Source organism: Pogoniulus pusillus, chromosome 11 (genome assembly GCF_015220805.1).
Source record: "Pogoniulus pusillus isolate bPogPus1 chromosome 11, bPogPus1.pri, whole genome shotgun sequence".
NCBI classification, from domain to species: Eukaryota; Metazoa; Chordata; class Aves; order Piciformes; family Lybiidae; genus Pogoniulus; species Pogoniulus pusillus.
In genome coordinates, this window is record NC_087274.1 from 33,527,051 (window position 1) to 33,543,701 (window position 16,651).

Consider the following 16,651-nt stretch of genomic DNA (forward strand, 5'->3'; position numbering starts at 1 on the left):
ACTTCTGCTGAGGGTGTCTGGAGACAGGCCAAGGGGAATGGTTTGGAGCTGAGGCAGAGCAGGGTTAGAGTGGAGCTGAGGGAGTGAGAGAGTGATGAGAGTCTGGCACAGGCTGCCCAGGGAGGCTGTGGCTACCTCCTGCCTGGGGTGTTCAAGGCCTGGTTGGGTGAGACCCTGAGCAGCTGAGTCTGGCTGAGAGGTGTCCCTGCCCACGGCAGGCAGGTTGGAGGAGATGAGCTCCGAGGTCCCTTCCAGCCTGAGCCGGTTTTGGGTTCTGTGGTTCACAGCACTTCCTGCTGGCTCTGGCAGCCAGGGGAAGAGAGAAAAGAAACAAACCCCATCCAAAACCTCTTTGCTTCTAGAGCACAGGAGAACGACCCAAGGTCACTAGAGGGGCACAGGGCAATGATTTCTGAGCTTTGCCCTTCAGCTCTGCCTTCCTTAGCAAAACAGATCCTCCTCCTCGCTCTGTTCAAGGGCTGGGAGCCAGGGCTGCTCTGCACAGTGGCAGTCCCCAAGCTGTTAGGTGTGAATGACCTCTCCTGCAGCAGCTTTTGATGGAGCTAGCTGGAGGAGAAGTGGCTGCATGTAAGAAGAGAGCCCAGCCCTGCACAGCCCCGCGGCTGCCCGGCCCCTTCCAAGCACCACGAGTGGCATATCTGCGCGCCCTGCGGCCAGGTGAAGCATCAGGGCACAGCTGTGGAGCTTCACACCACATCAGTCGCAATGTTTTGTGAGCTGCAGGACCTGCCTCACCTTCTCCCAGGGCAGTGTGGCCCATAAATATTCTTAGGCATCAAGAGGCAGTAAATGAGTTGGCACAGATCAGCCAACCCTGCCCTGTGCTGGCATCTGCCCTGCCCAGGGCTCCTGACCCTGCACTGCTGCCTGCTGCCGCTGGGAACACGCTGCTGTTCTTTATGGCCTGCTGCCTTTGGCCCTCATCACACCCTAGAACGAGGATACCAACAGAGAGTTTCATGTTTCAGCTTTCTCTGGCTGTAAATCAGCTCCTTCAGACACTGAACAAATCTCCCAGAGGACCATTCCCGCCTCCAGGAATCACCTTGCTCAACCCTCCCCAGTAAACAAGGGAGAGGCTCCTCTCAGGGCCATGCTACACTGCACTTGGTCTTAGCCAAAGGCTGAGAAGTGACCTGGCCCTGAGCAAGGCCTCTGGCACTGTCCCACAGCACAGCCTGGTCTCCAAGCTGGTGCCACATGGGTTTGATGGGTGGAGCACTGATGGGCACAGAACTGGCTTGGTGGGCACCCAAAGAGTGGCTGTCAATGGCTCCATGGCCAAGTGCAGGCAGTGACAAGCAGAGCCACTCAGTCTTGGCACCAGTCTTGTTCAGCATCACTGTGGGTGCCATGGACAGAGGCACTGAGTGCAGCCTCAGCAGGTTTGCTGCCCACACCAAGCTGTGTGGTGCTCAGCCAGGCTGGAGGGCAGGATCCATCCAGAGGGAGCTGGACAGGCTGCAGAGGTGGGCACAAGCCAAGCTCAGGAGGTGCAACAAGACCAAGGGCAAGGTCCTGCAGCTGGGTCGGGGCAATGCCAAGCACCAATCCAGGCTGGGCAGTGAGTGGGATGTGGAGATGCTGGAGAGTGTCCAGAGCAGGGCCAGGAGGATGCTGAGAGGCTGCAGCAGCTCTGCTGTGAGCACAGCCTGAAAGAGTTGGGGCTGTGCAGGCTGGAGCAGAGGAGGCTCCCAGGGGACCTTCTTGTGGCCTGCCAGCATCTGAAGGGGGCTACAAAAAAGCTGGGGAGGGACTTTTGAGGCTGTGAGGGAGTGGCAGGAGTGGGGGGAATGGAGCAAAGCTGGAGGTGGGGAGAGTGAGGCTGGAGGTGAGGAGGAAGTTGTTGAGCAGGAGAGTGGTGAGAGGCTGGAATGGGTTGCCCAGGGAGGTGGTTGAGGCCCCATGGCTGGAGGTGTTTGAGGCCAGGCTGGCTGAGGCTGTGTGCAGCCTGCTCTAGGGTAGGGTGTCCCTGGGCATGGCAGGGGGTTGGCACTGGCTGCTCCTTGTGCTCCCTTCCAGCCCTGCCTGATTCTGTGATCTATGACCAGGTCCATCTGCAGGCAAGCCCAAAAGATTTTTGTTTCTATTTTCGTTTTCACCTGAGCCTGCATTTTGCACCTCCCTGGCTGCCATTTCACTGATCCTCCCCTGCAGCACCCCTCGGGGCTGGAAAGCTGCTCAGCTTTTCCCTGCAACAGGCAGGGGACGGTGGCAGCTGCCCGAAGTAGGCCACTGGCCAGTAACAAAACCTGACAGCTTTCATTGCCAGGCTGAAGGTCTCCAGCTCGCTCTGCTGCCTTAGTGCACCTTCTGCCGCTGCTCCCTCAGGGCAGGCTGAACTGTGCTGGACCCTGCCCACAGCCTGCAGAGGCAGGCAGCTGTGTCCCACTGCCAGCAGGTGCTTGGAAGCACAGAATCAGGCAGGGCTGGAGGGGACCACAAGGATCCTCCAGTTCCAACCCCCAGCCAGGGGCAGGGACACCTCCCACTAGGTCAGGCTGTCCGGAGCCTCATCCAGCCTGGCCCTCAGCACCTCCGGGGATGAGGCTTCCAACCCCTCCCTGGGCAGCCCCTGCCAGGCTCTCACCACCCTCACGCTGAAGAGCTTCCTCCTACGGCCCGGTCTGAGTCTCCCCATCTCCAGCTTCGTTCCACTCCCCCCACTCCTCTCACTGCCTGACAGCCTAGAAAGTGCCTCCCCAGCTCCTTGTGCCCCCTCCAGGTACTGCAAGGCCACAATGAGGTCGCCTGGGAGCCTTCTGCTCTGCAGCCCCACGTCCCTCAGCCTCTGCCTGCCTGCGGAGTGCCGCGCAGGGCCAAGGGCTGGCAGCAGCCAGGTTGCCCCCGGCAAGGCTTGGGCTCAGCCGCATCGACTGATGGAAGGGCAGGGCTGGAAGGGACCTCCGGGGGCAGCTGAGTCCAACCCCCTGCCTAGGCAGCATCGCCCAGGGCAGGCCACACACAAACACACCCAGGTGGGATCTGAATGTCTCCAGAGAAGGAGACAACTCCACAGCCTCTCTGGGCAGCCTGCTCCAGAGTTCAGTCACCCTCGGAGCAAAGAAGTTTTCCCTGCTGTTGAGGTGGAACTTGCAGTGTTCCAGCTTGTAGCCACTGCCCCTGGTCCTGTCGTAGCACACCCCTGAAGAGAGCCTGGCCCCTTCTCCTTGACACCCACCCCTCAGACCTTACAGAGGTCTGGCAGGTCCCCGCTCAGGCTGCTCTTCTGCAGGTCAAACAGCCTCAGGTCTCTCAGCCTTCCCTCACCGGGCAGATGTCCCAGGCCCTTCAGCATCCCCCCAGCCTCTGTTGGAGTGCCTGCAGAGACAGGACGAGGGCAATGGCTGCACACCAGAGCAGACCAGACTGAGAGTGGATGTGGGGAACAAGTTCTGCCCCAGGAGGCTGCTGGAACACTGCAACAGGTTGCCCAGGGAGGTGGTTGAGGCCCATGTCTGGAGATATTGCAGGTGAGGCTGGAGAGGGCTGTGGGCAGCCTGATACTAGTGGAGGATGTCCCTGGTGAATGTAGGAGGTTGGAGTGGAGGAGCTTTGGAGGTGCCTTCCAGCCCAGCCCATCCTGTGACTCTGATCTACTAAGCTCCTTTGGTGTATGAGAGACATACCCCCAAAGATGAGAGTCATCTTCTCTAAGGATGCAATTCCACAGTCCCTTTCCCCTTCCCAAGGCGCTGGGGAAAGCTGCTTCAACAGAGCAAACAAAAGGTGCCAGGGACAGTCCTCTGCCAGCCACATTCCCTGCCCAGATCCCCCATGCCAACAAGCTTCAGCACGCAGGAGCAGTCGGGGCTGGGTGGCCAAAGGGAGGAAGGGCAATAGGATCACTTATTTCCTGCCACAGCTGAGGCTGCTGTATTAAGGAGAGTGCAAAAGAGCATCTTGAGCAGGCGAGAGAAATCCCCCTCTGGAGGCACCTACCGAGGAAGCCTACACAGAGTGATTTGGCTTGAAGAGTTAAAGCCTCAGTGTCTATAAAGAGGTGCAATGGATCCCACAGCTCAGAAAGGAATGCCCCAGAGCTGCACGCAGCCTGGAGCCCAGGGAACCAAACCAGCTGATCCCCTTCGCGCTGCCTGGGGAATTGCAGGGGCTGGGCCAGGCAGAGGCAGTGAGCTGCTGCACCAGGCAGAGGCAGTGAGCTGCTGCACCAGGCAGAGGCAGTGAGCTGCTGCGCCAGGCAGGGGCAGTGAGCTGCTGGGCCAGGCAGGGGCAGTGAGCTGCTGCACCAGGCAGAGGCAGTGAGCTGCTGCACCAGGCAGAGGCAGTGAGCTGCTGCACCAGGCAGGGGCAGTGAGCTGCTGCACCAGGCAGGGGCAGTGAGCTGCTGCACCAGGCAGGGGCAGTGAGCTGCTGGGCCAGGCAGGGGCAGTGAGCTGCTGGGCCAGGCAGAGGCAGTGAGCTGCTGCACCAGGCAGGGGCAGTGAGCTGCTGGGCCAGGCAGAGGCAGTGAGCTGCTGCACCAGGCAGAGGCAGTGAGCTGCTGCACCAGGCAGGGGCAGTGAGCTGCTGCACCAGGCAGGGGCAGTGAGCTGCTGCACCAGGCAGGGGCAGTGAGCTGCTGGGCCAGGCAGAGGCAGTGAGCTGCTGGGCCAGGCAGAGGCAGTGAGCTGCTGGGCCAGGCAGAGGCAGTGAGCTGCTGGGCCAGGCAGGGGCAGTGAGCTGCTGGGCCAGGCAGGGGCAGTGAGCTGCTGGGCCAGGCAGAGGCAGTGAGCTGCTGCACCAGGCAGAGGCAGTGAGCTGCTGGGCCAGGCAGGGGCAGTGAGCTGCTGCCGAGCATCCAATAGCCCTCACAATTGCAGCGGCTGCAGCTGGGAGCAGCAGAGGGCTAAGAACACAGCAGGCAGAGGGCAGCTGGTGTGGAGGGCTGAGCTTTGTCACTGTGCAGCAAAGCAGACAGAAAGAGGCCCAATTGTTTTACCCAAAATAATTATTTTCTAAAAATCCTTTTTTTCTCCTTGAGTGTTCCCCTTCTGACTGGGCTTTATGTCAGCAGCTGCTCGCTCTGGACCAGGGGCAGAGCTCAGCCTGCCAGAAGAGCTTCTGCCTGCTAAGTCCGTGGGGATGGAGAAGAGACAGCAGCAGAATGGCAATGGAATTGCTGCAAGGGCTTGCAGCTTTCTTCTTTCCAAGTAAAGGCTCTGCCTGCTCTTTGAAGGCAGCAGAAAAGTGCAAAAGCATTTTAAGGGGCTTGTGTGAACAAGCAGGGGCTGAGAACTTCAGTATCAGCAAGGAGGTCTGCTAAGAGATCTGTGAGATCTTTGGAGTCAGGAGATGCAAATCCCTCTCCCCGTCCCCCAGACTGAAAGGCTCAGGGCTGCTCTGGTGTGGGTGTGAGCAGGGACTGGTGAAGCAGGCTGTAGGACACCTTGGAGCCTGAAACCTGCAGAGGAGTGCAGTGCTTTGGGTCTGGAGGAAGGAGAGAAGGATGCCAGGGACAGACATAAGCTGATAAACTTCAGATTAACTCTGGAGGAGACCTGGGGGTGTTGGTTGCTGAGCAGCTCCCCAGGTGCCAGCAGTGCCTTCATGCAGCCCAGCAGGGCTTCTGTGCTCCGCAGCCTCTTGGGCAACCCGTGCCAGTGTCTCCCCACCCTCACTGGCAAGAATTTCTCCCTCATCTGCAGTCTCAGTCTGCCCCCTCAAGCTTCAGTCCATTCCTCCTCATCCTGTCATTACAAGCCCTTGTCAGGAGTCCCTTCTGGGCTTTCTTGTAGGCACCTTTGAGGTCCTGGAAGGCTGTTCTAGGGTGTCCCTGGAGCTTTCTATGCTCCAGACTCTTTTAGAAGGAGACAGTGTGAAGGGAACTGTTAACTTCTGTCTCCATGGAAGAAATGAGCTGTTCAACAGTAGTGTTCTCGGCAGAGGCAGCTGGTGGAGTCCAGGCAGGCCTGCTCTCTGCAGACACCTGTCATGGAGAGTAGCAAAGCTCCCTAGCAGGTCCCCATCTTGTGCGTACCAGTGTCTCACATTGAAGGCCAAAGCATCGTAAAACCCAAACCAACCTTCCAGGCCCATGAGAAGTTGCCTCCCTAGGAAAGATAGGAGGTGAACATTGGCCATTGTTTATCCAACTGTCGGCCTTGGTTCCCGTGCACGCTCAACACCTGGTGTTGGGGTGGTCTCAGAAGTTGGTTGTGGTAAAACCTGTCCAGTTGCATGGGTTAATGACAGTTTGTGCCAGTCTGTAAGAACACCGTGGAATGGGTGTGAGGGGTGGGTCGCACCTCGTTAGAAGCGCTATAACAGCGTGCCTGCACGGATGGGAGTGCCCAGCGCCTTTGCCCGCCAGCCTGCTCCCGCTCCCTGCCCGCCTGCTCCCGCTCCCTGCCCGCCTGCTCCCGCTCCCTGCCCGCCTGCTCCCGCTCCCTGCCCGCCTGCTCCCGCTCCCTGCCAGCCTGCTCCCGCTCCCTGCCCGCCTGCTCCCGCTCCCTGCCCGCCTGCTCCCGCTCCCTGCCAGCCTGCTCCCGCTCCCTGCCCGCCTGCTCCCGCTCCCTGCCCGCCTGCTCCCGCTCCCTGCCAGCCTGCTCCCGCTCCCTGCCCGCCTGCCCCGTGCCCTGCCCACCTGCCCCGTGCCCTGCCCGCCTGCTCCCGCTCCCTGCCCGCCTGCTCCCGCCCCCTGCCCGCCTACCCCGTGCCCTGCCCGCCTGCTCCCGCTCCCTGCCCGCCTGCTCCCGCCCCCTGCCCGCCTACCCCGTGCCCTGCCCGCCTGCTCCCGCCCCCTGCCAGCCTGCTCCCGCTCCCTGCCAGCCTGCCCCGTGCCCTGCCAGCCTGCTCCCGCTCCCTGCCCGCCTGCTCCCGCTCCCTGCCCGCCTGCTCCCGCTCCCTGCCCGCCTGCTCCCGCTCCCTGCCCGCCTGCTCCTGCTCCCTGCCCGCCTGCTCCCGCTCCCTGCCCGCCTGCTCCCGCTCCCTGCCAGCCTGCTCCCGCTCCCTGCCCGCCTGCTCCCGCTCCCTGCCAGCCTGCTCCCGCTCCCTGCCCGCCTGCTCCCGCTCCCTGCCCGCCTGCCCCGTGCCCTGCCAGCCTGCTCCCGCTCCCTGCCCGCCTGCCCCGTGCCCTGCCAGCCTGCTCCCGCTCCCTGCCCGCCTGCCCTGTGCCCTGCCAGCCTGCTCCCGCTCCCTGCCCGCCTGCTCCCGCTCCCTGCCAGCCTGCTCCCGCTCCCTGCCCGCCTGCTCCCGCTCCCTGCCCGCCTGCCCCGTGCCCTCTCGCTCCTGATCCGCCCTGCCCGCACACAGAGGCCGCAGCAGACCAACCACCTGCTTGGGCCCAGTCCTGGCAAAGGGAGGGACACTGCCCAAAGCTTCGGAGCCAGCTGAACTGAGCTGCCTAACAGTGAGTAAAGCCACAGACTCTTTTACATAGAGCCTGAACAGCTTCGAAGACTCAACAATCTCTAAGAAATCACAGACTCTTTTATCTGCCATTGACTGAAATGTTACTCTGCAGCCTCCCACCAAGAGAACTCACGTGGGGAATTTAGCTTCGGGAGGGGATCTCCATGTCTGAGCAGTAAATCACTTGATCTTTACACCTTAGCCTCGCATGTTTTCCCCCAGTTTTCCCGAGAGCTACTTTGCACAACACCGTGAGCAGTGACGGTGCCGTGGGCAGGACAGCAGCCCCGACCCTGCCACTTGCGGCTCGGCAGCGGTGTCCCGGCAGCAGCGCTGATGGCAAGTGGCAGGGGGGCTCTCCTAGGAGAAACATGGGCTTGGCACAGCAAAAACTACTTCAGGAGGCATCAAAGCAAAGAAGCCTAATGCCTCTCCACAGGAGGGGAAAAAATATCCCCAGCAGGTCAGTAGTGTCCCTTTGGAGTGCGGGCGGGGGGTGCCTGAGCTCACTGCGCTGAGGGCAGGTCCTCTGCAGGGGCTGCGGCCAGCAGAGCCAGCCCAGAGCAGTGTTTTGGAGAGGTTGGCTCTCGCAGGTGCAGGGGCTTGGAGTACATCACAGGAGCTCATTTCCTGAGGCCAAACGGTATTCATCACCCACTTACCCAGCCCCAGGATGTCTTGCTCTAACTGGGTTCAGTGCAGCCCTGGGTTCAGTGGAGCTGCAGTGCACAGCAGAGCAGCTCCAGACCAACAGCTCTGCCTGCCAGATGAGGAAGAGGCAAAAAGGTTCTGCCTTTTCCATCTCTCTCCAAAGTGCCTGACCCAGAAGTGGAAGTAAAGAACGGAGAGCTTCTCCATGGACTTCTGGACACGCTGGGCAGGAGCAAGAGCAGGCAGCAGTACAGACAGGGGGGGACCTGCTGGAGAGCAGCCCCAGCAGAGGAGCTGGGGGTGCTGGGGAGAACATCCCTGGCACAGCAGTGTGCTCTGGGGGCCAAGAGGCCAGTGGGAGCCTGGGGGCATTCAGCAGAGTGTGTCCAGCAGATCAGGGAGCTTCTGCCCCTCTGCTCTGCCCTGCTGAGACCTCCTCTTGAGCACTGCCTTCAGGCTTGGGCTCCCCAGTTGCAGAGGGACAGGACTATGAGGATGATGAGGGGCCTGGAGCAGTGCCTGGTGAGGAGAGGCTGAGGGCCCTGGGGCTGCTTAGTGTGGAGAGGAGAAGACTGAGAGGGGATTGAATCAATGTTTATAACTATCTGGGGGTCAGGAGGGGGGGACAGGCTCTGCTCACTGCTGCCTGGGACAGGACAAGCAGCAGTGGATGGAAGCTGCAGCACAGGAGGTTCAGCTCAGCACAAGGGGGAACTTCTTGACTGTAAGGGTCCCAGAGCCCTGGCACAGGCTGCCCAGAGAGGCTGTGGAGTCTCCTTCTGTGGAGCCTTTCCAGGCCTGTCTGGATGTGTCCCTGTGTGCCCTGAGCTACACTGTGTGGTCCTGCTCTGGCAGGGGTTGGACTGGATGATCTCCCTGGATCTCTTCCAACCCCTGACACCCTGTGAGCCTGTGGGATTGGATGAGGCTGCCCAGGGGAGTGGTGGAGTCCCCATCCCTGGAGGTGTTTCTCAGAGGCAGAGCTGTGGTGCTGAGGGCCATGGGCAGCCCCAGCCTGGGCAGAATGGTTGGGTTGGATGCTCTGGCAGGGCTTTGCCAACCAAGGAACTTCTGTGATTCTCTGATTCCATAAGAGAAAGTGGCTGAGGACTGAGGCCCCTGCTCAGTCCTGCACCCACCTACAGCAGCTGGGCAGCTCTAGAATGGCCTGATCCAACCCAAATGATGCTGTGCTTCCCTCTCTACTCTGGGAGGTCTCTGGTGTGTGACATACCCTGGGTAGAATCTTCTGGAGACTTCTGCCGTGGCAGGGACAGCTGCAGAACCTGGCTTCTTGTGGGCAGCTCCCTAGGGATTGTCCTGCATGGAGCTGACTTCTTCAAGTGAGGACTTTGTTGACCTGGAGCTGTTCAAAGCCAGGCTGGGGAGGCCTTGAGCAACCTATGAGGACAGGCTGAGAGAGTTGGAGCTCTGCAGCTTGGAGTAGAGAAAGCTTTGAGGAGACGTTGGAGTGGCCTTGCAGCATCTGAAAGGGGCTACAGGAGGGCTGGGGAGGGACTGCTGAGAAGGGCTTGGAGTGACAGGATGAGGAGGGATGGGTTTGAACTGGCAGAGAGGAGATTCAAACTGGATGTTAGGAAGAAGTGAGGGTGGTGAGACACTGGCACAGATTGAGGGTGGTGAGACACTGGCACAGGTTGCCAGGGAGGTGTTCAAGGCCAGGCCTGATGAGGTCCTTGAGCATCCTGTGCTGGTGGGAAGTGTCCCTACCCATGGATGATCCCTTCCAAGCCAACCCCTGGCTGTGTGCAGGAGCTGCTGCAGGTCTCACAGTTTCTTCTCTCCTTTCCTTTCCTCAAGGCATCGTGTCAAGATCTGGAACTCTGACATATGAAGCTGTGCACCAGACAACCCAGGTCGGGTTGGGGCAGTCCTTCTGCATTGGTAAGTGTCCTCACAGCCTCTGCACCTGGGAATCAACTGCATCTGCTGTGCCCAGAAGCCATCCAAAGGCATTTGGTTTTGCAGGGCAGTTGCTGCAGGGTCACTGTGGGGAGAAATGAGATCCCTGTGTTCCTCTGGAAACACATTTTCCCAGGGAAAAATTGGCCAGGAGCAGCCAGCATGGAGTCACTGAGGGGGAATGGTGCTGCAGAGGCATGGCCAGAGGGGTGCTGAAGGGGGAGCAGTGGGCATCATCCTGTGGCTTCAGCAAGGCTTTGCTGCTGCTGCCTCCCATGGCATCCCATCAGGCAGGCAGAGTGGGCTGGGTGATTGGGCTGTGAGCTGGGTTGGAAACTGGCTCAGGAACAGAGCCCAGAGGGTGGTGATCAGTGGTGCAGAGCCCAGCTGGGGGCCTGTGGCCAGTGGTGGTCCCCAGGGGCTGGTGCTGGGCCCAGGCTTGTTCAGGTTCTCCATCAACAACCTGCACGAGGGCACAGAGTGAACCTCTGCCAGTTTGCTGTGGCACCAAAGTGGGAGGGGTGGCTGAGACCCCCCAGGCTGTGCTGCCATCCAGTGAGCCCTGGGCAGGCTGAGAGCTGGGCAGAGAGGAACCTCCTGAGGTTCAGCAAGGCCAAGGGCAGAGTCCTGCAGCTGGGCAGCAGCAAGAGCAGGCAGCAGTACAGAGTGGGGGGCAGCTGCTGGAGAGCAGCTCCCTGGAGAGACAGCTTGGGGTGCTGGTGGGCAGCAAGTGCTGCCTGGGGCAGCAATGTGCCCCTGGGGCCAAGAGGGCCAAGGGCAGCCTGGGGCCAGCAAGAGGAGTGTGGCCAGCAGGGCCAGGGAGGTTCTCCTGCCCCTCTGCCCTGCCCTGCTGAGGCCACAGCTGCAGTGCTGTGTCCAGTTTGGGGCTCCCCAGTTCAGGAGAGACACAGAGCTGCTGGGGAGAGTCCAGCAGAGAGCTGGGAGGATGCTGAAGGGCCTGGGACAGCTCTGCTGTGGAGAGAGGCTGAGAGCCCTGGGGCTGGTTAGTGTGGGGAGGAGAAGGCTGAGAGGGCTCTGAGCAATGTCTGTCAGTAGCTGAGGGGTGGGTGCCAGGGGGATAGCACAAGAGAAAGTGGCCTGGATGGATGAGGTCAGGAACCATTTCCTTCCTGCAGAGGGGTCAGGGGCTGGCACAGGCTGTCCAGGGAGGTGGCAGAGTCCCCATCCCTGGAGGGTTCCAGAAGCACACGGCCGTGGCACCGGGGGCCATGGTTTGGTGGCCAGGCTGGGGTTGGCTTGATGGTTGGACTTGATCTTGGAGGGCTTTTGCAAGCCAAACGGTTCTGTGATTCTGTGCTTCCACCTGGAACAGCTTCAGCCTGGGCAGGGGCTCGGGAGGGCTGGCAGGGGCTGGCAGTGCCCTGGTTCCACGTCCCCATCCCTGCAGCGAGCGCTAGGGACGTGCTGTGCAAAGCCTGCTGCCAGGGAGCCAGCCACAGCCCTGCCACCTCCAGAGGGGGAGAAGCTAACAGCCCGGGGCTGGGCAGACGCTGGAAGGAGGAGATGCTGTCAGCAGGCAGCTCCTGGGCTGGGGGAGAGAGGCTGCTGTGAAAGCTGCCTGCTCTCTGCAGGGCTGCCCTCTGCAGAGGGCCACTGCAGCTCTGCAGCCGCCAAAGCCTTTTAGCACTGGAAGTAAGAAAGGAGGGAGCACAGAAGCTGCCTGACCTGATTGAAATGCCCAAGGGGGGGGGAAGATGAAGAAGTCCAAGCGTAGCCAGCAGTGGGGCACGGAGATGTTGTCCCCCTGGGAGGCAGCATCAGCTTTGTGTAGGTGGATCTGGGCAGCTCATGCAATTGTCCACTCCTAGCTCCAGGCAAGAAAGCACTGTGGAGCTTGCAGAGCACCCGCAGAGAAGACAGGGCCTGGTTGTGGCAAGGCAGAGCCTGGGTTCAGTGGCACAGGTGAGGAGGTCAGCAGCACATGCAGTCACCTGGGCACCAGGAGAAGCAAGGCAGCCAGAGCTGCCCAGCAGAGGTGCACAGTGCTGAGCCTCCGGGGCAGGATGGCGCCGGAGCCGGCTGGCAGGTTTGCCCCCAGGGGTGGAAGGGGCCACGGGGATGGGTTTGTGAGCCCCTGGGTGGGGGGAGACGCTGCTGCAGCTTGCAGGGGGAGGCAGGAAGGGTATTTAGAAGATGGTCTTGATTCTCTGCAGGCTTCTCCTCCCCTGGCTCGTGGGGTCGCTGCCACGGAGGGGCTTTGGCATTCAGAGGTTTACAGCAGACCTTTACTGTTTGCCAGGAGCTGCTCTGAGCTGCAGGAAATGTGGGCTGGGGGTACCTTGATGTCAGCCTTTGTGGACGGCTCCTGTGCGTGTGGGGGTGAAGGAGCAAGCAGCAGCACTGCTCACGGCTCGGAGCTCCGGGAGCTGCTCCCTCCAGGGGCAAAGCTGTGCGCGGGGCTGCGGTGGGAAAGCTGCTCCGGCCGCGGCAGAGTGGGCAGCTGCAGCTGAAGCCGCGGAGGGGATGCTGGGCTGCACCCAGGCTTCTTTGTGCTGGCTGGGACTGAGCCAAGTCGCCCCTGCACGAGTGCCTGCTGCAAAGGCAGAGCTCTCCTGCTGGCTTCGCAGGACTCAGATCACAGAGCAGGGCCCCCAGGAGAGGAGCTGGGCAGGCAGAATCGGGAGGGGCTCTCCCTGCCGCGCAGCATCACTGCTGTGCGTTTCTGTTGTAGCTCTGCTGCCATCAAGTGATGGAGGGGATTTATTGTTGGGTGAAGGCATCCAAGCCCAACCGCGACTAAGGAAACCTGCACTTCTGCAGCCCCCAGCACAAGCAGGACATGGAACTGCTGGAGCCAGTCCAGAGGAGGCCACCAAGGTGCTCCGAGGGCTGCAGCAGCTCTGCTGTGAGCACAGGCTGAGAGAGGTGGAGGCCTTGGAGTGGCCTTCCAGGATCTGAAGGGGGCTCCAGGAGGGCTGGGGAGGGACTATTGACAAGGGCTTGGAATGACAGGATGAGGCCAGCTGCAGTGCTGTGTCCAGTTTGGGGCTCCCCAGTTCGGGAGAGACAGAGACCTGCTGGGGAGAGTCCAGTGGAGAGCTACTTTTTGGTGGTGCCCAGTGACAGCACAGGGCACAAGAGGCACAAGCTGGAGCCCAGGAGGTTGCAGCTCAGCATGAGGAGGAACTTGTTTGGTGTGAGGGTGCTGGAGCCTGGAGCAGGCTGCCCAGAGAGGCTGTGGAGCCTCCTGCTCTGGAGCCTTTGCAAGCTCCCCTGGCTGTGCTCCTGGGTGCCCTGCCCTGGGTGCCCCTGCTCTGGCAGGCAGCTTGGGCTGGATGCTCTCTGCAGGTCCCTTCCAAGCCCTCCCACTCGGTGGTTGCAAAGGGCAGGAGCCCTCCTGGGCATTTCCTTGGGGCTGCTCAGTAAAGTCAGTGCCACACAAAGCTCTGGGCAGGGTTTTGTGTGGAGGCTCTGTCTGAGGGCTGTGACCTCTGCTTCTGCTCTGGGAGCTGACTCTGCAGCTATCAAAGCTTTAGGGGCATGCCAGGAGGTGTCTGGGGCAGGAGTTTGCCATCTGAGACTTGGGAAGAGGCCTCAGAGCTGCCCCTCTGGAGCCTCTGGGAGCACTTCATGCTGAGCTGGACTTGGCCACGTCTGTGCAGCCTCTGCACCCTGGGGCAGGCTCTTTGCTTTCCTTGTGCTTCTGATTGGTGTCACTTCTCTTCTGCAGGGATTGGAGGTGACCCCTTCAATGGCACTAATTTCATTGACTGCCTGGATGTCTTCCTGAAGGATCCTCACACTGAGGGCATCATCCTGATTGGGGAAATTGGAGGCAATGCTGAAGAAGATGCTGCAGCATTTCTGAAGGAGAACAATTCTGTAAGTGCTAACCCCTGGGCCCTTCAGCCCCTCGTGTGACCATGCCAAGGCAGCCCCAGCTCACTCCCTCCTCACAGCCCTCAGAGCTTCTGCCTTCCACTGAAGAGCTGAAGGCCCTGAGCAGCCTGGGCTGGTGGAAGGTGTCTGTGCCCATGGCAGGGGGCTGGAGCTGGGTGAGCTGTGAGGTCCCTTCCAACCCAACCCATTCAGAGGCTCACAGACTGCCAGAGCAGGATCACCCAGAGCAGATCACAGAGGAACACATCCAGGCAGAAGGGTTCTGGATATCTGCAGAGAGGGAGACTCCACAACTCCTCTGGGCAACCTGTGCCAGAGCCTCCCCCTCCTCAACCTGTGCCAGAGCCTCCCCCTCCTCAATCTGTGCCAGAGTCTCCCCACTCTCAATGTGTGCCAGAGTCTCCCCCTCCTCAACCTCTGCCAGAGCCTCCCCCTCCTCTGCCTGTGCCAGAGTCTCCCCCTCCTCAGCCTGTGCCAGAGTCTCCCCCTCCTCAGCCTGTGCCAGAGTCTCCCCACCCTCACTGCCAGGAATTTGTTCCTAATCCCAATCTCAATCTCTCCTCCCAAGCTTCAATCCATTCCCCGTTGTCCTGTTGCTCCCAGCCCCTGTCCAAAGTGCCTCCCCAGCTCTCCTGGAGTGCCTCCAGGTCCTGCAAGGCTGCTCTGAGGTCTCCCTGGAGCCTTCTCTCCTCCAGGCTGCACAGCCTCAGCTGTCTCAGCCTGTCCCCTCGGGGAGGTTCTGCAGCCCGCACTCCGCAGAGTCTTGGCTCTGCCTCCTGCCGCCTGCAGTGGTTGAGCTCTGTCCCTGCCTGGCTGATCTTTGCGAAGCCACCAGCGGCCTGCCAGCTGGAGCTGCCTGTCACCTGCCCTGCCCCTGCCTGACCCTGCGCTGCCTTTGCCCTCAGGGTCCCAAAGCCAAGCCGGTGGTGTCGTTCATCGCGGGGCTGACAGCTCCTCCGGGCCGGCGGATGGGGCACGCAGGAGCCATCATTGCTGGGGGCAAGGGTGGGGCCAAGGAGAAGATCGCAGCCCTGCAGAGCGCCGGCGTGGTGGTCAGCATGTCTCCTGCTCAGCTGGGCAGCACCATGCACAAGGTGGGTGCCGTGGTGCTGCCTGCCCGTGCTGACCCCGAGCACGGAGCTGCTCCCGAGGGGACGCCGCTGGGCAGCGCAAGTCATGCCCAGGCACTTGGTGCTCACAGCTTGCTGCGACAGCAGGCAGCTCTGCTGGCTGCACTGGTACAGTCAGCTGGGGTGGACAAGCCCTTGCAGAGCCTCCACTCCAACCCCTCTCTGACCATCTTGGTGGCCTCTTCTGGACCCTCTTTATCAGGTCCATGTCCTTGTGCTGGAGTCCCCAGAGCTGGACACATCCCTGCCGGGGAGGGCTCCCCAGAGTAGAGCAGAGGAGCAGGATCCCTTCTCTCCACCTGATGACCTTTGGAGGTCCTTTCCAACCCAAACCATTCTATGACTCTGGCCAAGCCACAAGGCTCAAGAAAGCCTCTGGCACCTGTGCCTGCTCTGTGAGCCATTTCTCTGGGGCAGAACAGCAATTCCAGCCTGCAGCTCACAGCTTACAGCAGGAATGGATTTCTTTTCCCTTCTTTGCCTTTCCCCCTCCTGTTTATTTTTTCACCCTCCTGGACAATGTTTCCAGGCAGAACCAGCTCTCATCCAAACAGCCCGAAGGAAGAAAACAACCCAAACAGCTCTCTCCTACTCTCCTCCACCAGCAACACTGATTTTTTAGCCATTACCTCCTGTGAGCTGCATGCTAAGGAGGCTGCAGGAGGCAGGTGATGACGAGGGATGCTTTCCAGGTGCACTTATGGGCACCCAGGCATGCATTCTTTCCACGGGCCAGGGTAAGGGCTCCTGCCCACAGGGAGCTGTCACTTGGCACAAACCCACCCACTGCTCTGCTGTCACAGGCTCACAGGGTGTCAGGGGTTGGAAGGGACCCAAGGAGATCATCCAGTCCAACCCCTGCCAGAGCAGGACCACACAGTGTAGCTCAGAGCACACAGGAACACATCCAGACAGGCCTGGGAAGGCTCCACAGAAGGAGACTCCACAACCTCTCTGGGCAGCCTGTGCCAGGGCTCTGGGACCCTTGCAGTAAAGAAGTTCCCCTTGTGCTGAGCTGAACCTCCTGTGCTGCAGCTTCCATCCACTGCTGCTTGTCCTGTCCCAGGCAGCAGTGAGCAGAGCCTGTCCCCCCCTCCTGCCCCCAGCCCTCAGGTGCTTATAAACATTGATTCAATCCCCTCTCAGTCTTCTCTTCTCCACACTAAGCAGCCCCAGGGCCCTCAGCCTCTCCTCACCAGGCACTGCTCCAGGCCCCTCATCATCCTCATAGGCCTCCTCTGGACCCTCTCCAGCAGATCCCTGTCCCTCTGCAACTGGGGAGCCCAAGCCTGAAGGCAGTGCTCAAGAGGAGGTCTCAGCAGGGCAGAGCAGAGGGGCAGAAGCTCCCTGATCTGCTGGACACACTCTGCTGAATGCCTCCAGGCTCCCATTGGCCTCTTGGCCCCCAGGGCACACTGCTGTGCCAGGGATGTTCTCCCCAGCACCCCCAGCTCCCTCTCCACAGGGCTGCTCTCCAGCAGTCACCTCCCAGCCTGTCCTGCTGCAGTTTATTATCTCTCCCCAGGTGCAGGACTCTGCACTTGTCCCTGTTGAGCCTCATCTGGCTCCTCTGTGCCCAGCTCTGTGCCCAGGGCTCTCTGGATGGCAGCACAGCCTGCAGCTGTCTCAGCCAAGCCTCCCAGCTTGGTGTCAGCAGCAAACCTGCTGAGCAGACTCTGTCTGTGCCCTCAGCAGTGGCACTGGTGAAGATG

The 16,651-nt window shown here is 60.8% G+C and overlaps 1 protein-coding gene across 1 annotated transcript; it reads left to right on the forward strand.

Annotated features, from left to right (window-relative positions):
• The first annotated feature begins 9,743 nt into the window (after nt 1-9,743).
• Nucleotides 9,744-15,209, forward strand: LOC135179813 (succinate--CoA ligase [ADP/GDP-forming] subunit alpha, mitochondrial-like). Its single transcript, XM_064151850.1, has 3 exons — nt 9,744-9,930; nt 13,640-13,791; nt 14,715-15,209. Exons 1-3 carry the CDS (start codon nt 9,759-9,761, stop codon nt 15,207-15,209), a joined length of 819 nt encoding a protein of 272 aa, XP_064007920.1. The 5' UTR covers nt 9,744-9,758.
• Nucleotides 15,210-16,651: the final 1,442 nt, after the last annotated feature.